The 22,395-nt window shown below is 39.4% G+C and overlaps 1 protein-coding gene across 1 annotated transcript; it reads left to right on the top strand.

The window, feature by feature from the left end:
• Window positions 1-1,316: 1,316 nt before the first annotated feature.
• LOC141638258 (uncharacterized) lies at window positions 1,317-2,733 on the top strand. The gene is made up of 4 exons (XM_074447665.1): window positions 1,317-1,623; window positions 1,917-2,150; window positions 2,214-2,334; window positions 2,412-2,733. Exons 1-4 carry the CDS (start codon window positions 1,317-1,319, stop codon window positions 2,731-2,733), a joined length of 984 nt encoding a protein of 327 aa, XP_074303766.1.
• The last annotated feature ends 19,662 nt before the right edge of the window (window positions 2,734-22,395 follow it).

The following is a 22,395-nucleotide window of genomic DNA, read 5'->3' on the forward strand; positions in this document are numbered from 1 at the left end:
ATATGATAAGCATAATGTTAAGTTTACATAATAAGATAGATATTGTCTAACTAATATATTATCTAAAATATTCTCCTAATATTCTGCAATACACCCCCTAAGTCAAAACAGTAGGTAACGAACGCTCTGACTGGACCAAAGATAATTGACAATGTCGTTGGTAGATGAACCAATTTGAGCCTTGTCGATGCGCTAAATCGGACGTGATGCCTTGCAGTTGTCTTGATCGTGCCATTGGAACACATACTAATAAAGACTAATTGTGCACGAAAGTCAAAACAACTCGTAGAGTCAAATAATGGGACTTCATGGTGCACGAGGACCGAAATAAACTCGTAAATACCGACTATAAAAACAAAAGAAAAACAAAACAAATGGTGTGTGAGGGCTAAAGAAAACTCGTAAAATACCGGACTTGTGAAGCCGAAACATACTGAACGGTCCAACTAAATTAAAAGAAAAACAATCCCACTAACTTAAAAACCTAAGACATGTTCAAATTTACGAAAGTAAATCGCCGACGAAGTCATACCACCGGCCCGTTAGGCAGAGAATATAATGGAGATTATAATTGAACGATATGTTTTCTCAATGAGAGATCGATTACATATATATAGCTAGTAACAAAATAGTTTGAGATAATATATGATAGGCATAATATTACCTTTAACTAATAAGATAAATATTGTCTAACTAGAATATTATCTAGTGATAATATATTCCCAAGAATATTATCCTAATATAATTATTTAATAGAACTCACTTTACTTATTGCAATTTTCCCTCTTAAAAGGAATTTCGTCCTCGAGACATTCATACATCCAGCAAATTAGCTCAAATAAAATATTAACTCAGTGACCGAGCCATGTGTAACCAAGCATGGATGGCCATGTTCGCACGGGCAAAGCTCGAACACCTTGAGCGGGAATGGTCAAACCATGCCCCTATTATGGTTGTGTTTGATAGAGGGCGAATGGAGGAGAGAAGTACAAGTACCTTGTTTTGTTTCGGACAGATTTGGGTAGGGGAGGATGGTTGTGAAGAGGCGATTAAGCGAGCATGGGATAGCGAGACTGGAAATAATTTTGAGACCCTCGAGTAGTGTTCGAAGGATCTACATGCTTGGAAAAGCGTAAGCATATGAAAAATTGTTCGGGATTTACTGTCCAAAAGGAATAAGTTAAAAGTTTTGAATGCAGGTCACAGGACGGGATGGGCGATTAGGGAGCGCAAGAAAGTTGTTAAAGACATACCCATGCTGCTAAGACAAGAAAAGACCTTTTGGCGACAGCGTTCACGGGCTCTTTGGTTGAAAAATGGGGACAAGAACACCAAATACTTCCATAGGAAAGCCACCCAGACGGAAAAAGAATTTTATTGCCCGGATAGTGGATGATGAGGGGTGGATTCATGAGGGGACAGAGGAGGTGGCGAGAGTGGCAAAGGGTTACTTTGAGGGGCTGTTTACATCGCTTTCTCCTACGGGGTTTGAGCCGATCCTTGATGCGGTGGAAGGAAGGGTAACACCGGAGATGAAGGACATACTTCGGGCAGCCTATTGCGATGAGAAGGTGTTGTGTGCACTCAACCAAATGCACCCTCTTAAAGCGTCGGGCATTGACGGTATGAATGTTCTCTTCTTTCAAAACTATTGGCATATTGTCGGTCTTGCAGTTCTTAAGACGGTTTTGGGTATCCTTCGTGGAGGCTCATTCCCGCTGGATTTTAATAAGACTTTAATTATGCTAATCCCGAAAAAAAGCGCCGGATAAGATGAGTGATTTTCAGCCCACGTGTAATGTGATATACAAGATAGTGTTGAAAGTGCTTGCTAACCATCTTAAACAATTCTTTGGGGATATTGTGTCTGAAAATCAGTCAGTGTTTACTCCGGATAATGGATAATATACTTGTAGCCTTTGAACGTTTCCATCATATGAAGAATGAGAAGGGCAGTACGGGACACATGGCTTGGATACTCGATATGGCGAAGGCCTACGACCGTGTTGAGTGGGTTTTCCTGGAGAGAGTTCTATGTCGTATGGGATTCGAGGGGGGATGGATAAATCGAGTGATGAAGTGTGTGAGCTCAGTATCTTTTTTTATTATGGTGAATGGAGAACCTTCTGAAGATTTCAAGCCTAGTCGAGGTATTCGGCAGGGCGACCCGTTGTCACCCTACTTGTTTATTGTATGTGTTGAGGTACTTTCAGGGCTTATGAGACCGGCTATGGAGACGAAGGATATTAGAGGTATCCTGGTTGCGAACAATTCCCCTATGGTGCGGATGATAGTATTTTCTTCGTCAGAGCCACGGAGATTGAAGCGAGACGGGTAAAAGGGATTCTCGATAAATATGAAGTGGCCTCGGGACAACTTGTTAATTATAATAAAACATCATTTACCTTCAGCCGCGGTGTTGATGAAGAAAGGCAGGCTAATATGGCAAATTGCTTAGGCGTAAGGATTGTGCATGAACATGATAAATACCTTGGTTTACCAACGGTTGTGGGAAATTCTAAGGCAGTTGTTACTAAGGTGGTGAGGGAGAAATTAAGCCGGAAGCTACAGGAGTGGCACGGGAAGTTGTTTACGAAGACCGGTAGGGAAGTTTTGATAAAGGTAGTGGCCCAATCAATCCCTACTTATGCTATGAGTATCTTTAAGCTCCCGAAGGGCTTTTCTGATAATCTCCGCTCTATTGTTTCTCTCTTGTGGTGGGAGTGTGGATAATGGAAAGAAGAAAATCCCTTGAATTATTTGGAGGAGACTATGTAAGCCAAAGTGTTTAGGAGGCTTGGGATTCCGTGATTTTCATGAATTTAATTTAGCACTCCTTGGAAAGCAAGCGTGGAGGCTTACGGTGGATCGTAGCAGTCTTATGGCCCGAGTGATTGGAGACAAATATTTCCCAAATGGCTCTTTCATGAAGGCGAGACTTGGGTGCAATCTTAGCTATACATGGCGCGGAATATGGGAGGCTAGAGTTGTACTCGGCATGGGGATTAGACGTATGGTGGGTAATGGTCTTAGCACGGAAGTGTGGAATGATAGGTGGATGGCGGGCTCATAAACACGAGTGATAATATCACCTAGAAGTCAGGCCAATTATAACATGAAGGTGGCAGAGTTATTTCTGGCAGATGGTAGAGATTGGGATACACATAAGGTACGTAAATTGTTCCTCTCTTTTGAACAAGAGAGAATTTTGAAAATGCGCATTCCACTGTCGAAGACAGGATATTTGGGGATGGGATCTTGAAAAGGATAGGCTATACTCAATGAGATCGCCCTATAAGGCTCTTGTTGGTGACTATGGTGAGGAAGATAGACAATCGGATAGAACAAAAGAAAGGTAGTTATGGAACCGAGTGATACCGTCGTTTAGTATCAAAGTTAAATTTATAAACCTAATTACTACTAACAGAAGTTAGCGGTAAGCAGGGTCGAACCACGGGGAGGCAAATGCGATTCATCTGTTTAATTTAGTCTATAGAGTAAGGGGGGTTGAACTGAATTAAAACTAATCTAGATGCAAATAAAATAAATCTAAACTAAATGCAAATAATTTAAAGCAGGTAATTTAAAGAGATGTAAACAAAAATAAAAAGAATGCTAAGACGGTCGGTTCACTGCAGCTACGACGATGGGTTCCTAAGTAAGTCTGAATAATCACGATAGGTGGGAAAATAAGAAGTCCTCTCGGTCCATTCTTAACTAGTAGCACCTCTCAGCCTATGCTACTGGTCCCTAGGTCTCACTAATACTAGCTCTCGCCTTGAAAAGTGATTCCTAATGCCTAAACTATACCTATCTCTCGATCTTAGTAAAATTTAGTCGTTTCAATTTAGTCAATTTCCCTTCCCTATCTCTCGATCTATGGGTTGGTCAATTCCTAAGTATTTAACAAGTCTCCTCTCGGTCTCGTTGCCAAATATTGCAATTAAAACAATGAAATGAAAGCTAAACTATCGCGCGTCAGTCGATCAACCAGCTAAGCTAGTCGATCGACCAACAGGTCCAATCGATCGACTGACTAATCCAGTCGATCGACCAAAGGCCGACATCAGGTCACTTATTCTGCGTCGTCTTCACCGCAGGTCCCCTCACATCTTAGCACTGGGTTTCTAGCTATGCATATTAATTCTAACTACGACTAATAAAGCGATAAAAACGAATAGCGAAGGCATAACTAAACTACTTGAATTATAAACTTGCAACAATTGAATTAAAGGTTTGGGATCTAAACTGACAATCTAACTACTGAATGAATTGAAATAATACTGAAATAAAGAGCAGAAATACCGGATAGAAGAAAGGCAGGAAAAATCCGATTGCAAGAGAAGCTTTTATTGAAAACTCTAAACTAATTATAATTGAATCTAAAACGATAAAGTCAAATCAGTAGACGGGATTAACCCCTACTGAATGCGTCCCCAAAACTGATGTTCGAGGTCCTATTTATAGAGATGTCACGCAAAAACCTAAAAACTAATTACAATTGGGCTTTCTAATTCTCGTTCTTAATTTGCGTCAGAGTCGAGGCGTGGTCGATCGACCACTGGAACCAGTCGATCGACCATAGGCGCTGTACAGTAATGCATTTTGACGATTCCTACAGCGCGCACCGATCTTAAAACAGCTGCCATTTCTTCGTTACTTGGTCAAATCAGGTGTTCTACACGGCGTTGGAAAGCTAAAAGGATAAACTTTCACTTCCAAGTCGAATCAGTCGATTATCTACACTAGAACTCAAGATATAGCCATATGAATAAGGCTGCAATGTCGTGAAGCACTTCTTCGCTTGTTTAAGCTTTGCAACTTGTACGCAACCATGCTTTTGATATCTTTTAGGCCTTGAAACGCGCACCAAGTTCATCTCTCGAGTCACTACTTCATGTCAGGTCCTCTGATAAGTACTCGGGGATGGATTCGGCTCATTTTCCGCTGAATTCTTCACATTTCTGCAATAATACACAAAAACACGAAAGTAGACGAAAATAGGGAATATCGTAGAATAAACTACACAATTGAGCTCTGAAATGCCTGTAAAATAGGGTGTAAAACATCATATTTTGGACACGCATCACTTCCCCAAACCAAACCCTTGCTTGTCCCCAAGCAAGAACTAGACTCGATCCTAAAACCTGTTGGAACGCGTTCATTCTTAGAGCGAAATGCAACATGTAAAGCCTAAACCAATTTAATGCTAAAAATCAACAATCAATTAGCAATATGAATCATGCAAACGAGTTATGTAGTCGTAAAAAAACTGCTGAACCGTCAACTATATAGACTTATCATTATGGACTCTCACGGGTCGCTCAAATCACACATAAGCACAAGTGAATATATGTAAAGATAGAAAGAAGTAATTTTGTAATGACTCTCACCGGACTACGGCCTATAAGAACATGCTTGCAGTCTAATATGAAAATAATCTTTACAACCGTACATATGCATTCCAACCATAAAAGACCATGACACATGCCGAGGCAATTTTGGATATGTGAGGTATGGGTAAGAAGGGGCTAAAATGAATTTGGGAAAGCAGAGTTATAGCCAAGCTAGTAATTACTGAAAACCAAATTATAACAACATCCCAACTTCATACTCAAAATAAATCAAAACGGTGCTTATACTAGCACAATTCTCACAATCTCCATAAAATATTAATTCCCCAATTGATATAAATAATACATGGGAATAAAATCACTATCTAATAATAATAACAACCATGTGATTTTTCGAATTTTCTTTCGCTACTGCAGCAAGCAGTTGATCGACCAAGTGGGACGGTCGACCGACTAACCTCTTTTTTTTCGAATCATTTTTTTTTCTTTCCCTTCAATCATTTCACCAACATTCTCAATAAGAGCAAATATAACCAAAATGATAAGAACACTCCCAAAGACTAATACTACTAGCTTGACAAAGGCAGGCTGAATATAGGATGTAGTTAAAGGGACAAAAGGCTATTTTTGGCTATGTGAAGCTTATGGGCAAAATGAATAAAGGAGACCTCTTCCACATATGTCAACAAACCAAAGACCGAATGCATACAGGTATTAAGCAGATAAAGTTCATATTTATGCATATTGATGTAACATGTCTTACAAGGAGTAACTACTCACAATCCTAGATCAACTGGTCATGAATGACACCAGTTATAGGCTCTAAATCTCAGAAAATGATGTAGTTTGCCATAAATCTAAGTCAAGTTTAAAGTTCAGCAAGATATTTAACGAAAACTCGTAGACTATGCATATTTGATTCTACTAATAACATGTCAATTAAGCACGGTTTAGGCATAAACAAATGCAAATGCAATGTCATCATTAAAATACTACCGTTCCGACTCGACCTACATGCAAAAGTAAACGTGATATTTTTGTATTTTTTTTTTTTGAAATTTTTGTATTTTTGTATATATAAGGGAAAATAAATAACAATGCAAGACATAAAATGCAGTAAACGTGAATGCAAAACAGAAGGAATGCGGCGCAAAACCCTTCCCCAAACCAAATCACACAATGTCCCCATTGTGCAAAATCATATAATGAAAATAGCAAAGGAAATGGGATTTGCGGTAAATTAAGAAAACAAAACATGAAGCTAAACTCGGAATACTCACAAGATTTTAAGCGCTCTAAAGGAAACCTCCCCAAACCCGCATGAGCTAGGAGGTTTCGGTAGCCAGCAGTGCTACCGTAAGGTACCTGAAAAGACAAACAATACCGTGTATAATCCGAGAAAAACAAAAATGGGACGGAAATTACGTGCAAAGAATAAAAATAGAAGAAAAGGAACAGCAGCAATACTGGTCAATCGACCCATGGCACCTGTCGATCGACCAGTGCTCAATGAACAGAAGCTACTGTACTGCATATGGCAGTCGATCGACCAACTAGGTCAGTCGATCGACTGGCCTACCTGACAAAACAGATCTCTTCTTCGAATTAACTCAATAAATTGAGTTAATTTGGTCTAAATACCTGCAAGTGCACATAAATACGCGCCCAAACTTTGCGCTAAACCCAATTGTAAAGTCTAAAGACGGAAAAAAAAAAAACTAAACTAAACAAGAAACACTCTTCGGGTTGCGTCCCGGCTAGCGCTGGTTTCAGTCAGGTCCCGATCGACCTCTTTTTCAGCCAACTACTCTAATTGAACCCAATCAAAGCAGCTCAAAGCTCGCAGCAACCTGTCAAATAGCTGCGCATATGCCACACAAAACTGTAAGTAGCACCATAATATAGTAATAGCATAGGAAATTGAAATGCAAAATTGTTTAAGCTTAACGAATTTCCTATGACAACTCCCAAAATCATTCACAAAATAATTCTGTCCTCCAGCTAAGGGCGGAATATAAAAGCTCAAATTATCAGCAGGTGGAGAACAAGAGAGCTCAACAGCATTCAACCCAAAAACAATGCGAGTAGAATTTAAATGCTCAGACGGGTAAGAACTGTGAGGTGAAGGAGTCTGGTCAGCTAAAGGTGAAGGTGGATAATCATCTCAAATGCATGGGGATGTAAAGTCAAATGGGTCAATGGGGTCTCCTAAAATAGGCTCATCATCTATATCATCATAAGTATCGCATTTGACCTCAAGACTGTCTAAATCTACCTCCTCACTCTCCGCATCGCTAGACTCGTCAAGATGGAGATTCTCAAAGAGAGCCTCCAAATCATCCTCACTATCTGTGTAAGAATCATAAAGGGGTTGTTGACTATCCTCATAAAAAGGATTGTCAACCACGCTAGTGGTCACCTCTATGTCTCCGTCAGCATTTCCTAGATTGGTTTCTAAGGTCTCACCCACCCCCTCATTCAAGTTAACATGAAAAGAAAAGTCAGGTTTACGAGTTTCAGCAACAAACCAATCAAAAAATTCTAATACCTCATTCACGGGGACTCCTTCGAATTCCCACTTACCAATAGATTCAAGGTATGCTCGCGTAGGGTCATTCACTCCATGGATGATAGTCCAGCATAGTTGGAGTCCAGTATGAATTCTCCGTCTGGGTTCGAGCCACTCCAAAAACCTGGCTAAATAAGCACCAAAAATCTCTTCTTCTCCCTGCGGAAATCTCAGAAGGAACGACATGAGAACGGTCTCAAGGAACCGAAGCTCCTTGAGACAAGAGATAAACTAAATAAAAATAGATAAAACTACGCTGCCTCCCCGGCAACGGCGTCAAAATTCGATACCGTCGTTTAGTATCAAAGTTAATTTTATAAACCTAATTACTACTAATAGAAGTTAGCGGTAAGCAGGGTCGAACCACAGGGAGGCAAATGAGATTCATCTGTTTAATTTAGTCTATAGAGTAAGGGGGGTTGAATTGAATTGAAACTAATCTAAATGCAAATAAAATAAATCTAAACTAAATGCAAATAATTTAAAGCAAGTAATTTAAAGAGATGTAAACAATAATAAAAAGAATGCTAAGACGGTCGGTTCACTGCAGCTACGACGATGGGTTCCTAAGTAAGTCTGAATAATCACGATAGGTGGGAAAATAAGAAGTCCTCTCGGTCCATTCTTAACTAGTAGCGCCTCTCAGCCTATGCTACTGGTCCCTAGGTCTCACTAATACTAGCTCTCGCCCTGAAAAGTGATTCCTAATGCCTAAACTTTACCTATCTCTCGATCTTAGTAAAATTTAGTCGTATTAATTTAGTCAATTTCCCTTCCCTATCTCTCGATCTGTGGGTTGGTCAATTTCTAAGTATTTAACAAGTCTCCTCTCGGTCTCGTTGTCAAATATTGCAATTAAAACAATGAAACGAAAGCTAAACTATCGCGCGCCAGTCGATCGACCAGCTAAGCTAGTCGATCGACCAAAAGCTCCAGTCGATCGACTGACTAATCCAGTCGATCGACCAAAGGCCGACATCAGGTCACTTATTCTGCGTCGTCTTCGCCGCAGGTACCCTCACATCTTAGCACGGAGTTTCTAGCTACGCATATTAATTCTAACTACGACTAATAAAGCGATAAAAACGAATAGCGAAGGCATAACTAAACTACTTAAGTTATAAACTTGCAACAATTGAATTAAAGGTTTGGGATCTAAACTAACAATCTAACTACTGAATGAATTGAAATAATACTGAAATAAAGAGCAAAAATACCGGATAAAAGAAAGGCAGGAAAAATCCGATTGCAAAAGGAAGCTTTTATTGAAAACTCTAAACTAATTATAATTGAATCTAAAACGATAAAGTCAAATTAGTAGACGGGATTAACCCCTACTGAATGCGTCCCCAAAACTGATGTTCGAGGTCCTATTTATAAAGATGTCACGCAAAAACCTAAAAACTAATTACAATTGGGCTTTCTAATTCTCGTTCTTAATTTGCGTCAGATTCGAGGGGTGGTCGATCGACCACTAGGACCAGTCGATCGACCACGAAGTATTTGTCGAGAATGCATTTCGACGATTCTGCAGTAGCGCACCGATCTTAAAACAGCTGCCATTTCTTTGTTACTTGGTCAAATCAGGCGTTCTACGTGGCGTTGGAAAGCTAAGAGGATAAGCTTTAACCTCCAAGTGTAATCTGTCGATTATCTGCTCTATAACTCTAGATATAGCCATCTGAATAAGGCTGCAATGTTGAGAAGCACTTCTTCGCTTGTTTAAGCTTTGCAACTTGTACGCAACCATGCTTTTGCTATCTTTTAGGCCTTGAAACGTGCACCAAGTTCATCTCTCGAGTCACTACTTCATGTCAGGTCCTCTGATAAATACTCGGGGACGGATTCGGCTCATTTTCCGCTGAATTCTTCACATTCCTGCAATAATACACAAAAACACGAAAGTAGACGGAAATAGGGAATATCGTAGAATAAACTACACAATTGAGCTCTGAAATGCATGTAAAATAGGGTGTAAAACATCATATTTTGGACACGCATCACGGGTATGGAAAGCACAAGTATGGTCGAGGATTAAACTATTTTTCTGGCACTTGTGCAATGAAGCTCTTGCTACGAAGGGTAATCTGGCAGTTCGAGTGCGCGCTCCAGATGCTGGATGTCCTATTTGCCAGGACGATGTGGAAACATGTCTTCACTTGGTGAATGGGTGTGGGTGGGTGGCAAGGGTTTAGGATGGGCTAGGACTGGAGGTATGACCGGTGATGGGGTATGAGCGGGTGAGGGAGTGAGTGGAGGATACATGGAGATATTTTGATGAAAGAGAGAGGAAGTTATTCTTGGTGGGCGCTTGGGTTGTTTGGGAGGCACGAAATAAGGGTGTGTTTGAGAACGAGAGGGTGTGTCAGGAAAATGTGATCAAACGGGTTAAGGGAGTCCTGAGGGAAGTGCAAGGAGAAGAGGAGGGCATCAATGTACGAAGGATAAGTGGGCAGAGGCAAGGGCAAGAAAGGGTTATAGAGGGAGCTGGCGGGAGAGGAAGACGAGTTAGTAGGACAAGATTTATCATTAACATTGACGCGGGAGTGAAAGAAGGTCTAGAGACGGAGATTGGTGTTGTTTGTCGTAGTAGCGAGGGGAGGGTGTTATGGGGTCTAGCGGAGAGACGAAGGAATGAGATGGCTCTCAACCTAGCAGAAGCGGACGCAACTCTCATAGGGGTGCAGGAAGCGGTACGGCGAGGGCATAAGGATATTATTGTTGGATGAGATTGCAAGGAGGTGGTGGATGCCGTTCAGTTGAAGAAACAGGGTCATAGTGATTTATTTTTGATAATCGATAATATTTTAGCTTATTGTAGTAGTTTTACTTCGATTGCTTGGAGTCATGTCAGTCGGGATTTTAATCGGGTCGTGCATGAGTTGGCACACCATTGACCATTGTCCAATCGGCTCATCTCTGCGTTTCTCGCATGATACGGTCCCGAACTGGGTTATTAATTTATTCTCACAAAATCGTTATAATATAATATAATCCTGCTTTGGGGTTACTTTCAAAAAAATATTAACTCAGGTGGAATAAGTTATGACACGGAGCTACAATGTAAAATCAGTTAAAGTCTAAGAATTGTAGGTATCAGAAACTGTGGTGTGACATTCTATAATACCCCGACCCACGTGGTAACACAATCCTAATAAGATGGGTTTTGCACCTTTGGACCTATTATTTACCCCAACTTAAGCTCAAAGGCATAAGGCCTTGTTACTAAGTGGTGGGTGGAATCTTTTATAAACATATCACAAGTCTCTTATTTTCCCTATGTGAGACAATGTAATCTCATAACCTCATGGGGTGTTACAAACTCTTTCACTTAAAGAACACAATGTCCTCGTTGTGCCTTAAACCTAACCGTAACCAAGCCCATAATCCTCCCCCTCTAGGTGGGTGACCCTCCTGACCACATGCTCAGCACACAGTGGTAGTGTTGTTCTCGTACCATTTATAACAACTTGAGCCACCAATGTCATAATTGAATCCCAATAAGATGAGATGTGCACCTTTGGTCCCATTATTTGTCCTCACTTAAGCACAAAAACATAAGACATTGTTACTAAGTGGTGGGTGGAATCCTTTATAAACATATCACAAATCTTTTAGTTTCCCGATGTGGAGCAACTTAGTCTCATAATGTCATGGGATTTTTCACATTCAACCTTTCTTAAGACAAAAAATAGCCAACAATATCTCAACGCCACCATTAATTTCTGTAGATACCTCATTTCTAAACCTCCCGCCAACCACCTAGTGATGATTGGGTCGCATGTTTGATATGCGGAAAGATTTTATGACAGTTCGTAAGTTCATCGACAGATGATAGCTGTAACAACCCGAGCCACCACTGTCGTAACACAACCCAATAAGATGGGTGTGCACTTTTGGGCCAGTTATTTGTCCTTACTTAAGCCCAAAAGCACAAGGCCTTGTTACTAAGTGGTGGGTGGAATCCCTTATAAACATATCATAACCTCCTCAATTCCCCGATGTGGGACAACCTTACTCTCAATAACTTGGGGTGTTACAATCTCCCCCACTTAAAGAACACAACGTCCTCGTTGTGCCTCCAACTTGACCACAGCCAAGCCCAGAATCCTCCCCCGCTAGGTGTGTGACCCGGGTACTCCCAACCACGGGCTCACCACACGGTCGCAGGGTCGCTCTGATACTATTTTGTAACACCTCCATACTCCAGGTGCCTTACCATGACCGCTCAGGTATAAGGATGCTACCATCTCGGTTACCCGAGGCAATGATAATCAAATAGACAATAACGAAACAATATTTAAATTGTAACCTTTCGCTAAAGTATTACTATTTAAATGTTGTTTCGGTATTGTCTATTTGATTATCATTGCCTCGGGTAACCGAGATGGCAGCATCCTTATACCTAAGTGGTCCTGGTAAGGCACCTGGAGTATGGGGGTGTTACAATAGCTCAAACACCCAAGTCAAACCTTGGTCATCATCTACGTGCCGATACGGTCTTTTTTACAGTAATTAGAGTTCATTTGGAGTCCGGGTCAAAAACCGCTTCATTTTATAAAAACCGTTTAAATGTCGAGTCGAAAAATTCCGGAGTGTTCTAGAATTCTCTGGATAATTATTCCTAAAATTAAAATCAATATTTTAAGTAAATATCTTGCGTATATTGTGTTTCATGGAATAAGGAAGTGTATATCTACCGAAATTCCATAATAAAACGCGGAAATCTTTATTGCTGAGGAGGAAACCTCGGAGGAAAGGACATAGCAGGTGCTCCGCTTCTTCCAAGGGTCGCAGAGGCTGCTGCGCCTCTTCCCCAACACTCTTTTCACGCTTTTCAAAATATTTCCGTGATTTGTTTCCAAATCCGTGTCATTCCTAAACTCCTCCATATGTTTAGTATAAATAGAGGCCTTCGGCCTCCATATTTGGCATGCGAGTGTTTCGCCCCTTCTTTCTCGCTCTTTGCATTCTAGTCCACGTTATTGCTTTTGGCGCCTACGTGCTTGATCAATCGACCACGTAAGCTCAGATCATTCTGAGTCCCAGTCACGTTGCATAGACTGACCAATCAGACCAACTCCACGTTTAACCAACCTAATTAATTAACTAAATCCTTTAACAAGGGCACTTTCCACGCATATTCGAGTCGAGCAATCACTAAAACGATAACTTTAGTCAATCTCGTTTCGTCAAACATGTATGTCTGACGGTTTAAATCCCATTTATTTATTGTACTTTTTATTTTGTATTAATTAATGTAAGTCTATATCAAAAGCACGTTCAAAAACCGTCTTAAATTCAATCTCTTAAAACCGTTTTTATAAAATAGTGAAGGTCAGACGTCGAGAAGAAACGCAGCAGCAGCTGCGCCTCTTCGAAGGATCGCAACACATGCCGCGCCTCTTTCAGAGGCTGCCGCTGGTCTTGCTCTTCTTCTTCTTCCTCGACCTTCTGCAATTTTCTATTTTTCTTATTTCTTTCGTTTTTTCTTTGTTTTCTTTGTCATGTCAGTATATAAATCATGTTTTAATAATTCCTTTTTTTATTTTAACGCTTAATTCGTCCTTAATCCCGAGTAATTCAATACTTGCGGGTTTTCGCTGTTTTAAATCAAATTGATTCTTCGAGTTTCGACTTGTTCATGTCGAGGTTCTAGAATCATAACTTGATACATAAGTTTTCTTTCGAGTTTTTGTTGTCTAAATCCGTTCTTAACCTAAAGTTTTTTCTTTTGTATTTCTGATACGAGTTCATCGTAATCCTGTAAACCGTTGTAAATTCTCGTTTTTTTATTCATTTATGACTTACCCAGATGCATGTAATCAATTAAAGTACTTCAACTCGTGTCTAATATCGATAATTTACCCTAAATATACCAACTAACGATAACGATGTTGCGGTTCTAACTTCATAGCTAGAGCCCAGCTCTAGAACAGACGCAGGAAGTGTTGCGCCTCTTCTAGAGGACGGAGCTGATGCTGCGCCTATTCTAGGCTGGCTTCTGTCTCCGAACTCTTTCTCGTTTTGACGTAGCTCCTAATTACGGTTTAAATCAACTATTATTTGTATTATCACCTTTAATCTGCGGTATTTTCATATTTTCAATTTTATTTCATTTTTCTTTTATTTTCTTCCTTGAAATCCCGTCTCTGAGCGTGCTTTTGACGTATATCAGATAAAGCCTTCTAACCTCTTGTAATTTTAATTATTTATTGTAGTTCATTTATCGTAATTATTATTATGATTTTTTTTAATTGTATGGCATTCACATGTAATTAATCTAACTTCCAACTTCGACCCTAATTGTTTGCTAAACAACGTGTTAACCAACATAGTCTATTCTCAGATGCTAGGATTAATCTATGTTTGTTGCATTCCATGCATTACATCGACGACATATCAAATATGAACGATTTCCCTAATCATTAGTAGAGGCCGTTATTGAGGCGGGCGGGATTAGGTGTTCGAATTAAAGAGCTTCTTAATACGTACCCTCACCCCTTACTCAGTTATCTCTAGACATTCGTGTCCATTGGCATCTTCGAGAGTCATTCTAGACATAGAATGCTAAGGGTAACGAATTTCTTAGCGTTCATGTCATTACTTTGTGTCTTGACATGACGCAAAGTATTCGAACAGTTTCCAATTTTGCCACAATAAATTGGTGACAACTCCACAAATGCAGGCTTATTCAACCTTTCACCAGTTTTAATGCCTCACTAATCGGTAATGCCCCATGATGTGCTTTGGCAAACCAAGGTTCCGTGGCAGAAGTATCGGTGCCTCGAGACCAACGCGCGGGTGTGCGCGGTGTGGGTTGCCCATGTCCACAGTTTGGGGATTCCGCTGGGGCTGATACACTTATGTGTTACCCAGGGTGAAACTTGAACAAGGTTAGGGAATAGTTTATACGAGACAGTTGTCGATTTTCATTACTCGGACCTTTCTAGGTCGTTTAGCTACCCTTCCTAGGCTTAACCCAACCCATTCGACCAATCGTCCCATCTGGACGGTCCAAATTCTTATCTAGGCCTAAAGATGGATAGCGATTGACATCAACCATACCACGATGCTTACTCATGTTTGTATTAAGAGCTTTCACTACTCGAGGAAATGGACTAGGAACCGACCTTACTCTTGTTTGGCAGTGACCTCTCCACAAACCAGGGTTTGATTGCTTGGTATGGCAATCCACCTTATTAAGCCAAAACCCTTTAAATGCACTCAGCATACCGTTATAATGCCCATATGTATGTTTGTATCTGATGGGGGTGATGTCGTCGGGTCACATCCAATCAAACACATTTATAATACTCAACATACAACTAGTTAGCGGTAAGTCGAGGTCAATCCATGGGACGGTGTGCTTTGGGTTCTAAGTCTATCTATCTCAATTTGTGCTAGTGTCACAATTGATGGGGTTTGTAGTTGTATTCTAAACTAGTGAAAGTAACAAAGTAAACCAAACAATGAACTAGGGAATGTAAACAAATGACTAAAAGCACTAGGATGTCATGGGTTCATAAGGGATTCATGGGAGTTGATCATATAAACATGTTTCCTACTAGATGCAAGCAAATATTGTTGTGATAGATAGAGTTGGTTTATATCTTACAATCCTAGGAAGGTTTGGGTCCCGGAGCCGAATCGATTAGATTGTACAACACCTACAAGTCGACTTAATCCTCCTTATCCAATTATATGCATGGTCTAATGAGACTCGAGTTGGTTTATGTCTTACAAGTCTCATTGAAAAGATAAGAGATGGTTGTAAATGCAAGGATTCATAGGCTTAGCATTTCATCAAACATAACATGTGCATAAGTTGAAATCACAACAAGCAAGCAAATTAATTATGGAAGCATATTAGATTAAGCACGAATCATTCCCCATATTTGTTTCCCCTAATTACCCATTAATCCTAGATAAGTGACTACTCACTCATTATCAAGTTTAACATGTTAACAAGGTTGTCAATCATATTAACAAGGCAAAACATGATGAACAAGTAAGAAAGATTAACAATAATTAAAACAAGGATTAAAAGAGTTATACCTATGGAGATTCCAAAATAATAATGCAAAGAATAATAGAAGTACTTGATGATTGATGGAAGGTTGTCAATCTCCCAATAAACCCAAATGATCTTCTAATTACCCAATAATAAACTTGAATTACTTAATAATAAACTTGAACAATGATTAAGGAAAGATTAATGTGTAATTTGTGGAAAGACTAAAGAGTAATCTATTCTAATCTACTCCTAATCTAATTTAAAGAAGGATTGAATTAACCTAATGAAAACTTGATTCTAATCTAATGAAAACTTGATGGTTTGAATATTACAAATGGGGTATATATAGTAGAGCATCATTGGGTAAAATAGTAATTTAACAATACTAATTGTTGGGTAGGGAATCGCCGGTCTCAAGAGAGACTCCGGTCTCCTTTTCGCCGGTCTTTAAAAAATATGCGCATCCTTCATAGAACAAGAAGAACACGAAAGTTGATGTAAGGGAATCCGAGCGGATTGGTCTCGGGACGCTCGGATTGCAAGGCCTCAAGACGAGCGGATTGGTGGGTGGGACGCTCGGACTGTAGCAGGGGAAGACGAGCGGATTTGGAGCAGGATGAGCGGATTGTCTCAGGGGACGAGCGTCTTGAGTCTCGGGACGAGCGGATTGTCGGACAGCTTCTTTGTTTGAGCTCGGATTGTAAAACGGACGTCATTTTCTCATCCGGACTCCTATTGGAGTGATTCAAAAGTCTAGATCACTTGATTTTTCGACGCCGTTCCATCTAGCATACTTTCAGAGCCAAAGGAGTAGCCCTTGGTTCGGTTTTCGAGCAATTTCTTCATGTAATGCTTTCCCTCTCGTCATTCTTACTTTTAACCTTATGAGCCTTCTATATACTCTTTATTCCTACATACTTGGCCATCATTCTTGCCTCCTCTTCATACTAGTCCATCTAATATCATCAATAAGCTTCCAAATATGCAAGAAAGACGGGAATTTCCGCCTTATTATCTTCTTTCCTACAAAACATACGAAATGCACTAGGAAAGCGAAATAGAAAGCATTTGACGGATAAAATGGATATGGAATGTTATAATAGTATGCAAAATAGGCTCAATAAGGGGACTAAATGTGTGCAAATAATGTTCATATCAAATATCCCCAAATCGAACCTTTACTCGTCCCGAGTAAAGAGGTGACAAAAACTAGACCTTTATTTAAACTATCCTAATAATATAGCCGATATGAGACATTTAGGGGGTCTCACTCCGCCCCTTCAACTCACAACAAGACAACCATGAGGTAGAATGCCTTCTTGCAAGGCAAGGTGGGTCTTGCCAAAATGGCGACACATCCAAACATTAAGCACACAAAATCAAGTAATGGATGCATCTACAAAAGAATAGCCACTTTCCTCATCTAAGGGGCGGAAATTATCTACAAGGGAAGTAATTAAAGGGTACACACTCCTTCATAGATGCAATTTCTTCAAACTACTAAGCCTAGAAGGATACCAATAAATCACCTCCAAGTTGTGTCAAGCTAGGTTACCTTTGTCCTCAATCGTTAAATGCTTTTGTCAAGAATAGACTCCCTATGTTGTTAGAAACACTGGAGGATCGCGGAATTCCCCTTCTTGCCTAGACAAAAATAAGGGTCATCCCCTCTCTACCATGCACAAAAATGGATACGATGGATAAAGGGATCAATAGATATTTGAGTTTCATTTTGGGAGTTTGCTTTTGTTGTTGTTTTTCCCCCCAATTTCTTATGGCATATAACATTTGAGAACATTTTCTTTTGCCATTTCTTTTTGATTTTTGGCATTTCAATACTTGATAATTTTTCAACTTTTCTTTGCATTTCTTTTTGAATATTTTCAAAGTCACCCCATATGTAGTGAGGGTGCCTTATATTTGAAGCATAGGAGTCTATTTTTGCTCCTCTTTTCATTTGATGCAATTGCAAACTTTTTCACTTTCTTTTCATTTCTTGAACTCAAATTTTTGAACAATTTCTTTTTGTGCCCATTCCCTTTGATGACAAAATGTGGTAGAACATGGATGAATGATAGTTGCATGGTTTCAAGGGTCACCTTGGAATAAACGGTAGCCAAGGAGTTATCACACCACAAGGTACTCTTGACTAGGCCTTAATCCATGGGTCAAAGGATACTAGCATGACACATCCTAGGGTGTTTTACAAGTATTCTAACAAGCAAAGTCTTAAGAAGAAAAAGCATCTACTAGGGCCTTATATACACTTGTCAAGCTTCCCAAGTAGACGGTTTCACAAAATTTTTCTAACATGCAAACTACATGCCATGATGCAACTAACATTTATACATCCTAATGCATATGCTTCTACCAACTAATATGTCATATAACTAAATGCAACTCCTAACAACACATAGGTACACAAACCGCAACAACAAAATACACCACATCCTCCTTGACATGTAAGCCCATCCTCCTCACATGAACAATGAAAAAGAAATGGAAGGGAAATATAGATTAGAGCGATCATACCAAGCGGTCTTCATTTTCCCTTGCTAATGCCTCAAATATAGTGTTGTATCTATGTGAGAAGAGAACAAAAGCACAAGTATATACAATTCTACACTACTAAATTAAAGAACATGTTTTTGGTTTTTGAAATTTTCAAATTTTTATGGATTTTTGTTTTATGAAATTAAAAGACATATTTTTGTGATTTTTCGAAATTTTTCAATTTTTATCATTTTTGGAATATAAAATCCCATCCCCCACTTTATTTTGGACATTGTCCTCAATGTACATGTAGGAGTAGGAATGAAAAGAGAAATACATGTTTTTGGATTTTTGATTTTTTGAAATAAAGTACAAATGCAATGATATGATATGAATGAATGCATGCTCTAACTAAATGCAATTCTATATGACATATATAACAAATGAATGCAATCTAAACTATACTATATGATGCATGATTTCTAGTAAGCTATGGTCACCTATGATCAAACCTCCCCAAACTGATTTAAACACTATTTCTAGTGTAGAAAAGAATAGGATTGGTCATTAGTGTCTATGCATGAATTCTAGTCTATATGCAACTATCTACATGAATCATGTGAGATATATTACAATGCAACTATACTATATGAACTAGCTAGTATGAATGTAATATAATACAAATGCAAGCTAAAAGTATATGTATATAACTAAATGCAAGTGTAAATATAATGCAAAGTCAAAGAAAAGGGTATCTTACAAATGGTGGTTTGAGGGAGGACTCCACCAAACTCATTTCTTGTTGCCATGGTTATTGATGTTGTTCATGTTGCTCAATGCTCTCAATAACCGGTCAAAGGCTTGTGAATGGTCTTCAAGTAGAAAAGTGTAAGTTTTGAACCATTTAAAAATGAAGTAGGGCCAATCCATGAGTGACCTCCCTTTGAACTCCTTCCCCTTCTCTTTTGCTTTGTGATGATGGCCTTCCCGGCTCTTAAAACTAGCAAACTTGAGATTCTTGTCATGGGGGCTTTTCCGGTTGCTCCTATTTCTTCCAAAGTTGATGACGCAAATGCTTGGACTAGTCAATTCTCCAAGGGTAGAAGGCGAACTTTCATGGCATTGATGATGGGATGTCTTAGGAGTTGGGATAGTGGATGCCAAATTTCCACATATAGACTCCTTCTTAACCTTTTCTTTGAGCTTCCCCACTAAGTAATTCTTGTATGACGATTTTACTTTCGTGAAAAGGTCCATAATGTCATCTCCAACTATCATGGAAGGCATTCCTCCTCTTCATCGAAGCAATTTTCAAACTTCTCAAGGATGGGTTCCTCAAAAAAGCTAATCCCATAACTCCATTCATCATTTTAGTCTATATTTCCCTCATCATCTTCTTCCATAGCTGCATCATCATCGCTTTCTCCATATGAATCATAAATAGGGGCTTTACTCTTCTTCACCAACTCATTCTCCAACACCTCAACATCTACTTCAAATGACACACCCTCATACTCACAAAGGCTAAGAGTATTTGGCTTACTCAACCTCATGTCTTCATCATCAAATACCACACTTTCATACTCACAAGAGCTTAGAGAGATTGGCTCTTCCCACTCTTCATTTTCCATGTCAAAAGTTATTACTTCAATTTCACATTCATGATCAATGTCTAAGGGATGGTGAGGAGTAGTTAGTTGGGTTTCTTTTATTTGGGCAATTTGAATTTCCAACTCTTCACCTTTGGTGACAATGCCTTGAAGAACATTGTCCCTCTTTTGGCTCTCCTCTAGCATTTGTTTGAAGAAGTTTTGTTGATCTCCCATCATTTGCAGAATCATATTTTGAATGGGTTCATCTTCTTGTTGTGGGTAGGTGTGAAAGTGGTTGTATTGTGGCATTTGGAATTCATTATGAAGTGGGTATTGAGTGGGTGGTTGTTGTGGATATTGGATGTGAGTGTTTTGGTTGGAAATTTTGGGGTAGTAGTTAGGATGTTCATTGTATGAGTGGTAAGGTAGGTTTGTGTTGACTTGCTCCTCAAACTCCCCATACCCATAGTCATACTCAAAAGATCCACCACATACTCCATATGTCAAGTCTTGAGCCATCATAGCTAAGACAAGGAAACAACTACAAGCATGGAAACTACACAAAAATGGTAAGAACAATCCTTGAGGAACAAGTTCCTCAAGGTGAAAGCAAAATCAAAATAGACAAACAAGTAAGAACTTAATCACATAGCACCGTCCCCGACAACGACGCCATTTTGGTGGGGGTGATGTCGTCGGGTCACATCCAATCAAACACATTTATAATACTCAACATACAACTAGTTAGGGGTAAGTCGAGGTCGATCCATGGGACGGTGTGCTTTGGGTTCTAAGTCTATCTATCTCAATTTATGCTAGTGTCACAATTGATGGGGTTTGTAGTTGTATTCTAAACTAGTGAAAGTAACAAAGTAAAGCAAACATTGAACTAGGAAATGTAAACAAATGACTAAAAGCACTAGGATGTCATGGGTACATAAGGGATTCATGGGAGTTGATCATACAAACATGTTTCCTACTAGATGCAAGCAATTATTATTGTGATAGATCGAGTTGGTTTATATCTTACAATCCTAGGAAGGTTTGGGTCCCGGAGCCGAATCGATTAGATTGTACAACACCTACAAGTCGACTTAATCCTCCCTATCCAATTATATGCATGGTCTAATGAGACTCGAGTTGGTTTATGTCTTACAAGTCTCATTGAAAAGATAAGAGATGGTTGTAAATGCAAGGATTCATAGGCTTAGCATTTCATCAAACATAACATGTGCATAAGTTGAAATCACAACAAGCAAGCAAATTAATTATGGAAGCATAGTAGATTAAGCACGAATCATTCCCCATATTTGTTTCCCCTAATTACCCATTAATCCTAGATAAGTGACTACTCACTCATTATCAAGTTTAACATGTTAACAAGGTTGTCAATCATATTAACAAGGCAAAACATGATGAACAAGTAAGAAAGATTAACAATAATTAAAACAAGGATTAAGAGAGTTATACCTATGGAGATTCCAAAATAATAATGCAAAGAATAATAGAAGTACTTGATGATTGATGGAAGGTTGTCAATCTCCCAATAAACCCAAATGATCTTCTAATTACCCAATAATAAACTTGAATTACTTAATAATAAACTTGAACAATGATTAAGAAAGATTAATGTGTAATTTGTGGAAAGACTAAAGAGTAATCTATTCTAATCTACTCCTAATCTAATCTAAAGAAGGATTGAATTAACCTAATGAAAACTTGATTCTAATCTAATGAAAACTTGATGGTTTGATTATTACAAATGGGGTATATATAGTAGAGCATCATTAGGTTAAACAAGGGTAAAATAGTAATTTAACAATGCTAATTGTTGGATAGGGAATCGCCGGTCTCAAAAGAGGCTCCGGTCTCCTTTTCGCCGGTCTTTGAAAAATATGCGCATCCTTCATAGAACAAGAAGAACACGAAAGTTGTTGTAAGGGAATCCGAGCGGATTGGTCTCGGGACGCTCGGATTGGAAGGCCTCAACACGAGCGGATTGGTGGGTGGGACGCTCGGACTGTAGCAGGGGAAGACGAGCGGATTTGGAGCAAGACGAGCGGATTGTCTCAGGGGACGAGCGTCTTGAGTCTCGGGACGAGCGGATTGGCGGACAGCTTCTTTGTTTGAGCTCGGATTGTAAAACGGACGTCATTTTCTCATCCGAACTCCTATTGGAGTGATTCAAAAGCCTAGATCACTTGATTTTTCGACGCCGTTCCATCTAGGATACTTTCATAGCCAAAGGAGCAGCCCTTGGTTCGGTTTTCGAGCAATTTCTTCAAGTAATGCTTTCCCTCTCGTCATTCTTACTTTTAACCTTATGAGCCTTCTATATACTCTTTATTCCTACATACTTGGTCATCATTC

This window comes from Silene latifolia, unplaced genomic scaffold, assembly GCF_048544455.1.
Source record: "Silene latifolia isolate original U9 population unplaced genomic scaffold, ASM4854445v1 scaffold_20.1, whole genome shotgun sequence".
NCBI lineage: Eukaryota > Viridiplantae > Streptophyta > Magnoliopsida > Caryophyllales > Caryophyllaceae > Silene > Silene latifolia.

Bases quoted from the DNA above. Each gene is read 5' to 3' on its own strand.
- LOC141638258 (XM_074447665.1), top strand. From the start codon at position 1,317: ATGGGGACAAGAACACCAAATACTTCCATAGGAAAGCCACCCAGACGG. The intron at 1,624-1,916 runs GTATGAATGTTC...ATATACTTGTAG, and splicing joins TAAAGCGTCGGGCATTGACG to CCTTTGAACGTTTCCATCAT. The intron at 2,335-2,411 runs GTAAAAGGGATT...ATTTACCTTCAG, and splicing joins CGGAGATTGAAGCGAGACGG to CCGCGGTGTTGATGAAGAAA.